This window comes from Excalfactoria chinensis, chromosome 6 (assembly GCF_039878825.1).
Source record: "Excalfactoria chinensis isolate bCotChi1 chromosome 6, bCotChi1.hap2, whole genome shotgun sequence".
Lineage (NCBI taxonomy): Eukaryota > Metazoa > Chordata > Aves > Galliformes > Phasianidae > Excalfactoria > Excalfactoria chinensis.
The window spans coordinates 36,712,168-36,723,313 of NC_092830.1; the positions used below are offsets into that span (position 1 = coordinate 36,712,168).

An 11,146-nucleotide genomic window follows, 5' to 3' on the forward strand; every position below is an offset into this window, starting at 1 on the left:
CTCTCCATTAAGCCAAACCTGCAGAGGAATTACGTTGTTTCCAAATATTGATTCTCTGTATCCTTTGTGTTTTTGGGCAGTGAAGGAAGAACCAGATGGGCAACATGAAGCTACATAGTGTATAAACCCCAAACCCTTTTATTTACCTTGTTGCCTCAGCACCTGCAGGACGCAATTCAGTTATTAATGGCAGAACAAAACTAGACGGTTCGTACAGTAGCCAAAGGTGAGTTTAATGCTTCTGCTTTTGCAACAACTTATAAAATACAAAGTTAAAAAATATGATATCGTTTTCATCTGAGTTAAAAACTGATCGTACGCCTTTGCTTTGCTACACACACCTCAATAAAGGATGCTTTAGGTTATTCTGTGTACAAACCACAGCGTTAAGAAAGATCAAGAACCATATTTATCAATAACCCGAAACGCAGTTGTACGAGGCCAAGAAAAGTCCTACAAAAATAGTTCTGAGGTTCTGCTGCAGATCTGACACCCGTCTGCTCTAAAGAAACATCCCCAGCTGCACCGTGGTTACAAACACAGCACCTCTACTGAACCAAACAGCGGCTCTTCACTATGCTGAGCTATTTCAGCTGCAACTCGTTTGTGTCGCGGCTGGTTCATAAATGCATTTTGTCCATCAAAAGGCATGGGGCAAGCAATCACATCCTTCCTAAGGATTCATGAAGAAGTTTATGCTGAAGGTGGTTTCTTGGTTATGTTTAAACTCCAAGCCAACTCAAGGACTACCAAAAAGAGGGAGCTGCTATCAAAACTAAACAGAGTTTAAACACTGCTGGAATCGACCAGCATTTCATCAGTTGTGATTTCTGTTGTTCGAGACTGAGCTGTGAGACAAAAAAAAGGGGATTCCCAGAACAAAACAAGTTATCAAAGATTGTTCTCCCTGTTGCAAGAAGTGTTGGGCACACAGATGGCTGCTCCCAGCCCACCCAGCCCTCTTATGGCCATAGAACTGCTCTGACACACTCTGTATTGTGTTCCTGGGGAATGCAAACGGCTGTAGTTAAACAAAGACCCAACGTGGGACAATTTTACTCACCTTTCTTTTCTACAGCGTTTAGATATTCGAACCATATGCATGAATAACATAACCACCGATCAATTAGATCCGATATAAAATGCAGCATTACATTTTGAACAGTGCAAAGAAGGTACCACAGGCCCACGTTCACATCGCAGGTTAAAAACAGTACAAAGTTCTCCTGTTTTCTTGAACTGCAGAGATGCAGTAATCTCCAAGGACTGAGCTGAGAGCCACTGTGGGCAGTGTAATAAAATACCTGCACAGTAACAATGAGAAGACCGATATGAAAAAATTACATTAAAATCGAACAGAGTATGACTTCATCAGGGCTCTGTAATGCAGCCAGGAGGAACTCTGACCAACCCTGTGAGTTATGTATGGTGGCACCTTGCAAAAACCAAGTAATGGCTACTCTGAAAGGAGAAGGATTTGAAAGAGCGTGACAGGAGCTACAAGGATTGTAAAGAGAATCAATTAGTTCTCATTCTGACTGTGTTCCATTGACTGAAATACAGACAGGTTTTGAGCTAACAGAAGAAATATGTGCACTGCTATCTATTTAAATGGAGTCATCCTCTCGGTCTGATGGTTTATAGTGTATTGCCCATGCATTAAAAACTATATGGTGCTCCTTTGGTCCAATATACTCTTAGCAGAAAACTTCTCCATGAACAAGACCAAGCATCATTTCTCTTCTTAAGACACCTTAAATTCTGTCTACGTACTGTTCTGCTAACAGCTGCTTCCAAGCATTGAACTCGGTGACACCCAATAGGTCCTGAGTCACTTTGCAGTGTCTGCACATTCAGATACCTCTCAGCCTTCTACGTTCAAAGTAACTATCTCAGTTTTTACAGCACAGAAAGTGAAGCTCAGCCATCTTTTCTCCTTGTCTGACATTGCTACCAGGATGTGTAAAAGACAACTGGAAGACCTTGTAAAAATGACCTGCCCACAAAATACAGCCCAGCTACCCAGTAACACGCAGTTGCAGAGCAAACAGTGTGTTTAGGTATCATTTTACATTACTATTTTGCACTAGGTGCTAAATTCTATTATCACGATATGGGAATTTGCTTGTGCACTACTATCATCTCAACTGAGCGTATGTTCCTTTCTAGCTTGGATAGTTACTATTGCTTGTACCAGCCTGTACTGGGAGCTGGAGAGCTCAAGATGAATTTCTTACCTCCAAGGTAACACAACCAACACAGTTCTAAAACCTCTGTGTTTCTCAGTGATTTGATCTTTGAGCAGACTGTCCTGCTTCTGTCACTGAAGGAAACTGTGCGGTGTTTGAAACGACCGGCAGAACCACAGAATCAAAGGGGTCAGGGGCAGCTCTGGAGGTCATCCAGTCCAATCCCACTTTGCAATGATTCATTCCCAAGGGACCTAAAATTTGTATGGGATTGGAGGATATTCGTTCTTTCCTAACCAAACTTTCCCGATGCCAATTTAGAGCAACTCTGCTTAATAAACTTATCTCCTCATCTGTTGCTTAACTGAAATCAGCATTTATATGATATTCATCTATTTAGGAAGAGTACCTTGTTAATAAAAGTCAACTCAGTGCTAGCTACAACCCCACACGCAATAAGGGAAGAGATGGGCTGAACCCTGCCCAAAGGGAACATGGGAAGATGGCACACTTCCCCTGACTGTGGAGATTGCTTTCTTCCTGAACTTTGGCAGGTCACAGCAATTTCCATCCAATGCTGTTCTGTTCTGAACAGCAGCCAGCTCCATTCCAGAGCAGCTACTGAAGTGTCACATCCAAATAACACAACTTGGATACCTTAAGAGTTTAAAACCTGCAGGTGTTTAAAAATCACATAGGTCTGCAGACTATGCTGATTAAATTATTTGTGGCAAGCCAATAAGATCAAGTTGGGTAACAAGCCGAAACGGACTTGTTCTAGTATCACAACAGTTGGAAAGAAGGAATCCCAGAGCATCAGATGGTATCTTCAGCAATTTGAGAGTACTGTGCAGATCTGAAGCTCCGCTCACCTTTGCATTATAATGTTGTTCAAACAATACTGATTTTTTCTTCCAGATAGTTATCTGCCACATTCATGAACTGCACTTACTGTGAATCAAGTAAGAGTCTGGCATGTAGGAAAGCTACCTGAAATGGATGCATATTCTGGATTTTTCAGTGTAAGTTTCAATAGGGTTTTCACTGGCCTTTGCATAGCTGTCAAGCTGATCAGCTCTCTGCCTAGACCTGAAGAGTCCTCCCATTTGTGCCCACTTATACACAGCTGAGGTGAAAGTGCAGGCCTAGTGCCAATGTGAACACAAGGACGACCTCCAAGAGTACCAGAGAAAGTGCCCAAGTGAGACAGTGAAACACCTTGTATCAGCACGACCTTCGGCCCAGGGCCAGGTGAAGACTGGGCCAAAGGCTAAATCAGCTTCGCTGCTCCGCAAAGTTAAATCAAATACATATTTCTTCATACATTTGAGATACCTTCAGTACAAAAGCATTTGTTCAAGTGTAAAAACAGTGGCATCCAGCTGTGTGATGGTGGAGTAACACAGGGCAGCGTGCTGAACATTCGCCATGAGTGAACCCACTGAGCTGTATGCTGCTCACAGGTGCATTTCCAGAACCTAACGGGGAAAGCAGCGCTGCTTATCTGCTGTCTGTCCGTCTCTAGCAGCCCAGGATGTGACTGAAGTGTCCCTGAAATGACAAAACAGTATCCATTTCCAAACATGACTGTAAAAGAAATGGGACAGTTCTGCTGACAGCACCTCAGGAGCTCCCCCCTTTCCTAAAGAACCGGTGGACAAAGGTTAAAAAAGCAGCACATTCAGTGCTGCTCTCATCCCAAATTGTGGCTTGATGCGCTTCTGCTGTTCCTTCTGAAACACGTGGAGGTGATCACGCCTACAAAGACAGGCTTCGGTGTTAAGAGAGCAGGTCAAAAGGTGATATTCCCTTTGAACACGCTTTGAGAATCACAGCATATAGTGTAGAAACAAAGAATTAAACGCTTTGAGGAAAGCTGGTGTGAATGAGGTTCCTCGTGCAAAGTACAACGCTGAGAAGACTGTCTCCATCCAAGGTGAATCGCCTCAGCCCTGTATGCCTGTATTCTGTTTGCCTTACTCCACTGTGGGTCTTTATGTTTCTGAATTTCCCTCCCATCAGTGGCATGCAGCTTCTTAGAGAATTTTAACATTCTTACTACGAACAAGCATTGCAACATTATTTATTTTGCTACCTGGAGGCTCTTCCCTCAGGGACATTTCAGCTGTTCTGAAGGACTTCCGTGATGCATCTTATTCATTGTGACAAGCTCATTTTCCCAAGGTGAAATTTTAATTCTGAAGAAAATGATCAGCTTACTGCACGTTTTATTCTCAACACAGGCTGCTTCTTATTTTAAGAATGAACATGTTACTAATACAAGTCACACTAAACTTATCGAAGTGTAACCATGTTACCCAGCATGGCATGGCTGCAAGTAACTGATGGTCTGAAGGGAACATAACTGATAAACCCATACAGCCAGTTCACCCACAGTTTAGAGGAGCTGTGGATGAATTGTGCTATGGCTGCAAGGACACCCACATGAGCCAGCTTCTATCAGGATGGCTTTACGAGCTCAGCACAGCATGCATTCAGCTGCACTAGAACACAGTCCCAGTTGCTCTAGTCCTGTCTTTGTGTCTGGCATTATGTCTAAACTAACAAACCCCGCTGACCGAAAGCCGGAGTCAAAAAGAATCCTTCCCCTCTGCAAAAACACACCATGGATGCAAAAGCAGTCACACATTTCTTTCATCCAGACTGTTCCAGGCCCATGACTCAAATAATGGAGAGCAGAATATATACGCTAACCTGATTATCCCATTACCAAACACCGCATCTCGCTCCTTAAACTCTAACTGGCATTTGACGCCATGCAACAGACATCGATAAACTTAGGCACTGCTACAGGGAACATCAAGTTAAACAGAACCTGAGCCAGTCACATTTTAGATCAGCCTGCTTTGAGCAAAGCAGTTTCTATTTCAACTCATGATATGAGTCCAATTCAGCAAGAAGTCCAGCAAGTAGCTGTCCAAGGGCTCCAGATGTTCATAACACCGACTTGAGTCACCACACTGACAGCACAGGACAGTTAAGGAGGAAAATACTTCACATTTGAGATTCCAGCTCTCCTTGAGTACAGTCAGCAGACTGTCTCCTTCGGTTCTTACAGCTGAAGCTCAAAAGCATTTAGAAGTCATCCATTGCACCCAAACAAATGAATGCCTGTTGAAGAGGTGAATTATATATCCTAAGGCATCCGGGTTCATAATTATGATTTCCAGATCATTGCACAGTAAATGCCTTTTCAGCTCCCATATGCTTAAGAGACTTCTGAAACTTTGGTTGGTCAAGGAGGGAAGATTTAGGTTGGATATCAGGGGGAAATTCTTTACTCAGAGAGTGGTGAGGTGCTGGAACAGCTGCTCAGAGAGGCTGTGGATGCCCTGTCCATCCCTGGAGGTGTTCAAGGCCTGGTTGGATGGGGCCCTGGGCAGCCTGGGCTGGTATTAAGTGTGGAGGTTGGTGGCCCTGCCTGTGGTGGAACCATCATCTTTTAGTGGGAGATTCAAGCCCTACCACTGCAGTGTTATGCCAGACTATGCTGTGCCAAATCCCAGCTGTTGACTACAGCCTGCACAAATAGAAAAGCCAGTTTTTCACAGCTTACTTTGCATATCAGGATGGCCCAGAAGACAGCACTACTCAGCTGTTCTGAATGTCAAGCTGCCTGTGCTGAGCTCTGATGGTTACCAGTTCTTCAGCCAGCTTGTTTAAAGCCAGGTCTAGTATGTCTGCAGTGTAAGATGGTATGGTGTACATCTGCTCGTTGGAAAGGAACTATCAAGTTAGTGGAAACAATAAGAAACAGAATGGGAATCCTGAGTATTTTGTTATGATTCCGTAAATCAAAACAGACATAATAACGGGGTAGAGGAAGTTGTATGTTACTGTTTGCTTTCAGTTACTTCCTAAACTCTGCTTTTTAGTGTGAAGGTGAAAAATGTGTTTGCAGTCTCCATATTTTCCAGCTGCTGCTGAAAACATATTGGTTTGTGCTCTGCTGGCATGCCTCCGAGATGCTAAATCAATCCGCCTTCTTTTATTTACATGCCTTATTCCTGAGCAATGTAATTGTGGTTTTTATTAACTGTATGTTTTATGGATCTCATACTTAAGAACAAGTCTATCTTTTATGTCACAGCAAGAAGGTGAATATACTTACAGACTCTCCAGCAATACATCTCGGGCAAGGCTGGGCAGTCCCTCTGCTTCCTTGGTTTTCAAAAATCTAATTAATAAAAACATGTACAGAACCATAAAAAAACAGGCAAACAAAAAACCAATTACTTGCAATTTTATTACAAAACTGACTTTAAATGTGTTCTAATAAATAGATACGTTTGACGGTGTAAACATACCATTGAGTTTTGCTTTGTCTTTGTAGCCCAAGGACCGCAGCCAGAGGAGACTTTCTGTTTCGAATCCAGCTCCATAGCACAGTCAATGAGGCGAGCATCAACCTCATTTGGAACGGCTTCTAAGGGCTTGCACACTCGCTTCTGAAAGAATAAGAAGGAATACATGCGTGTCTTTACAAGGCATAGGCTATTGGGTACAAGCCTGCAGGATTTGTTTATGACTGACAGGGATCTTATATTCACTGGGAAGAATAGTCAGTACAGTGAGGTAGTAAATACAGCCTGGCAGGCCAGAGCACAAACACTGCATGGAGCACCGTGCCCGGTGCTGGATGAGCAGGGAGATGTGTGGGAGATGTGTGGATCTCACTAAACGTCTCTGAGCCTCAGTTTCAGAAAGAGGGGAGAGAACGCCGCTGGGAAAAGAGGATACGTCACCCTCCATTAGCATCTAATTTCGGATGGGGCTTATCAAAGGAGCAGATCATGGGAAGTACTGAGAAACGGCTAATTAAATCAAGGAAACGGAAGGAAAACCCTGCAGCCAAGTCAGACAGTTATGGAGACATCTTTTGGAATGATTTATTTGCGTCCTTTCCTGTCACCTTGTCACAGCTTTGCTCTGCTATCTGTGCTATCAGCCTCCTGCTTCTCACCTGAACTGTGACCTGGTAAGGGGCAGCTGTGGGGCAGGCACTAATCGGGAACCCTAAGAAGGGAACAACCCCCTTGGCCTGTGGCTGCACCGGGATGCTCCTTGAAACATTAATAACATTGAGACATGTCAGAAGTGATGCAGACGTTTCAGGGTCTGGCTCTGGTTGAATCCCAAGGAGATGTGTGTGCTTTGGAACAACTTTCTGAACAAACTTTGCTTAAGGAGTAACGACGTTCCATCTCACATAGGGTCTCACAGGTGGGAGAGGCATTGCCACAGAGCTGACAGGCTGCTGAAGCAAGGAAACTAAATGGAGAAGTTGAATGTATGATGTCCAAATGAAATGGATCGATACAGCAGGAACCTCAGAGGAAAACAGCCGAAAGGAGCACGCTATCAAGGAACAGAGGATGTTTGGATGGGAAGCAAATCAAAAAGCAACGTATGTATTGTACTAAGGAAGTGAATAATGTCATAAGTCTGAGGAGGTCCTCCAAAGGCAGATTGCCTTCCGCTGGGAGAACGTTCTCTTCCCTTTGTTGTAGCAGAACTCGTCCTTTATTAAAAGCTAGATCGTGGTGCTATGGCAGCAGAGCCGGCACGGAGATTGAGATGAAAGAAAAGAGGAAAAAAATGATTCACTGCCACGGATCGGGAGAAATGTGGCTCATTAAAAACAAACTCAAAGCATTGTTTTGGGGGAGTTTAAGACATTTAGCACCGCTGACAGGAATCCAGCACACACAGTAGCTGGCTGACAACCCTATCACAGCGACGCCAAGACAATCAGTGGGAGCTGCTGGCGGAGCTGGCTGCAGGGAAAGCTTCACTCCTGGAATTCTCTCTTAGGAAAGAAACGATCGATACATCAATCCCGCCTGTGAACAGAACGCGTTTAGCTCAGGACTCAAAGTGCCTGTGATTAATAAGGATCAATGAGGGAGCTACTCAAAAGGCAGCCACGCACTGCGCCGAAACGACTCGTTTTGTTAGAGAGAGACTGCGCTACGTCTCCAGCTCGAAACATCGTTGGAGCAGATGTTCTGTCACTCTCTCTCCCAGCTGGCAAGTCCTGGGGAAACACGTGTGTTTGCTGGAAGGATGAAGGCCTCGCCGCGAGGCTGCTTCTTACGAGAAGTGAAACCAAACGGGTGCAGAAGGCGGCTGGAGGGGCTGTCCCAAGAGGGAAGGTTCCCCCGGGATCACGGATCTCACCGCTCTGCCCCGAACGCCGCCAGCGTTACCGCACGGAGCTCCATCCTGCAGGACGTTCCCGAAACGCGCCGCAGATCGCTGCACCGACGCGCAAAAATCACTCCTGCGTCCCTCCGTACAACACACAGCCGGAGCAATGGGGGAACAGCAGCAGCAGCAGCAGCAGCAGCAGCAGGGAATCTTTGCCACTAACAGCGTTCAGAACGGCCTCTAGGCCGGGGCTCAAAACCCCCCACGGGCCGAACCCCACCAACCCCTCCCCGCCGCCGCCAGGGGGCCCTGAGCCCGCCGTGCCCGCCATCCCCCGCCCGACCCCCGGCACTCACGCGTTCCGGCTCTCCCGGCTCCGGCTCCTGCGAGCCCGGCAGCCCCCGCCGACCCCGCGCCAGCGCCTCCATGGCGGCGGGGCGGCACGCACGGCTCGGGCAGCCCCAGGGCTCCGCCAGGCCCCGCTGCCGCTCCGGGCACTGCCGCCCTCCCGCACGGGGCGGGGCCGGCGGGCAGAGCGGCCGGGGTTGGGGCGGCGCTCGGAGCTGCCCCGTCCGCCCGCTGCGCTTCTGCGGCTCGGAGCGTCGCGGCAGGAGCAAGTTCTTATCAGCTGTTATTTCTGCGCGGCCCGAGCAATAACGGCGCGGTTGGGCTCCTGCCTACATTGGGGTGACGGGACGGCAGCACGGCGCTACGGGGAGCCGGTGTGGGTCAGTGCGGAGAAGAGCGGGGTTTGATTTACACAGTGAAGCTAAGGAATGGGGATATAAAACCTCAAGTTCTATAAAGTCACACGGACGTACACAACGTCCGTGAAGAACACACAGCAGGTTCTATGCTTTTATGGTATGATTCTCCTGCAGCAGCTATTTATCTCCTACCAAAAGGGAGAAAGCAAAATGCATGGCAGGAAGTGCGACTGAGCAGAATCCAGCACAGCTCGTCACTCCCTGTTGCTGCACGTCACCGATAAAATGAGTCTTCCTTTGAGTTTTGTTTTGGTGAGTCTTGAGACCAGCACAGCCTTAAATCCTCAGTTGGGAACATCTAATACACCGCTTGTCTGTTCTGCTCTGCTAAATCAAGCTATTTGCATTGTCAAGCTATGCCTGGCATTCCTTCCAGTGCTTATTCTGCACTAGGGATCCGGTTGTACTTACACTGTATGCTCTGTCACATTCTTTGAGCCTGAGGGTGTACCACAACAATAAATTAATCCACAGATTCTTTTTGTTTTGTTTTTAATTTAGCAATCGACATGCCTGATGGGAAAAAAAAATATAACCCTAAATCTGGGTAATCCAGTTTGCAGAACATCTGAAGCATAACTCATTGAACCGAGCCCAAAGCCATTCACATCAAATCAGATTTCTTTCATTATTTCTGTACCACCGTCCAATTCCACCCCCAGAGCCTGTTTACGTTCCTTGCCAGTAAAGCCAGTGCTGCAGACCGGCTTCCCATGTCACATCCATGTGCTTACAACAATAGGATGCTCTATAATCAAACAAGCATTTTGTGACACGTCAGCTGCGTTAGAAAAACCCCCTCCTGACACACAGAGTGCAGAGCTGAGTGGCACCCGCTTGAACAGAATGAATATTACCTCGAGCTCTGGCTCTGCAGATACTTCCCTGAGTAAGACAATGTTCATCCCTCTCCACTGTGTCGCCTCTCTCACACTGAGAAGTGTTTTCTTGTGTTCCTGCTCATCCAGTTCCAACCCCCTGCTGTGTGCAGGGTCACCAACCAGCAGCCCAGGCTGCCCAGAGCCACATCCAGCCTGGCCTTGAATGCCTGCAGGGATGGGGCATCCACAGCTTGAACCCAGCTGAGAATGTTTGCTCTGTGCCTCACAGTGTTCACACTACACCATCCCTTACTCTCCCAGATCAATACATTCTGTGATTCTTCCGGACCAATTATTTTTTAGCCTTGTGCCGTGCATCCAAACACAACATCAGGCCATATCTTTGCTTATCATTACATATATACACATATATATATTTCAGGCGCTATCATGAGATTCAATCTTAGCCCTTTCAGTGTCCTGTGCCTGGCTCATTGCTTATCATTACACATATACATATATATATATATATTTCAGGCTCTATCATGAGATTCAATCTTAGCCCTTTCAGTGTCCTGTGCCTGGCTCATTGCTTATCATTACACATATACATATATATATATATATTTCAGGCTCTATCATGAGATTCAATCTTAGCCCTTTCAGTGTCCTGTGCCTGGCTCTCCTCCGTCACCAGGTCCTTTGCAACTGGAGCAGAGCAGTAGATCAACCGGGCACTGCGGGAGCCTCGCCAGATTAATTTGGCCTGCTGCCTGTTGTTCAATCTGGAGCCGCTGAAGCCCTGGGTTTCCTTGGGACCGTGCTGCCAACTCGTCCATATGGGATGCCCAGAAATACAGCCTGGCGTTAAGGAGATTTAGGTCTGACGGCGTCTCAGTGGGCCTATCCATTCTGAACAGCAGTCCTTGTTTCTACCTTCCAGATGAACCTTGGAAACGCCTGGCGAGCCCTATTAAGGCAGGAGGCTGTAAATCACCCGCTGTGGCTGATGATGTGGGCTGTAAAGGCAGACGCTCGTGTTGAAGGATCACTTTTCCATCCCCATTTCCTTTTGGCAACGCAGGCCTGTGAAGGAAGACTTGCAGGAGCCTTTAACAGCACCAGGATAAGGGCATGTTGGGTTTTCCAGCGGTCTCGATTTCAGAACCGCTTGATAAACAAGGACCCCTTATGGACA

General features: G+C 46.6%; 1 protein-coding gene across 1 annotated transcript; it reads right to left on the bottom strand.

Moving 5' to 3' along the window:
* Positions 1 to 1,049: 1,049 nt before the first annotated feature.
* On the bottom strand, positions 1,050 to 8,891 carry C6H10orf143 (chromosome 6 C10orf143 homolog). The gene is made up of 4 exons (XM_072340836.1): positions 8,717 to 8,891; positions 6,518 to 6,658; positions 6,322 to 6,387; positions 1,050 to 3,740 (listed from the first exon to the last, which is right to left on the bottom strand). Exons 1-4 carry the CDS (start codon positions 8,786 to 8,788, stop codon positions 3,711 to 3,713), a joined length of 309 nt encoding a protein of 102 aa, XP_072196937.1. The 5' UTR covers positions 8,789 to 8,891; the 3' UTR covers positions 1,050 to 3,710.
* Positions 8,892 to 11,146: the final 2,255 nt, after the last annotated feature.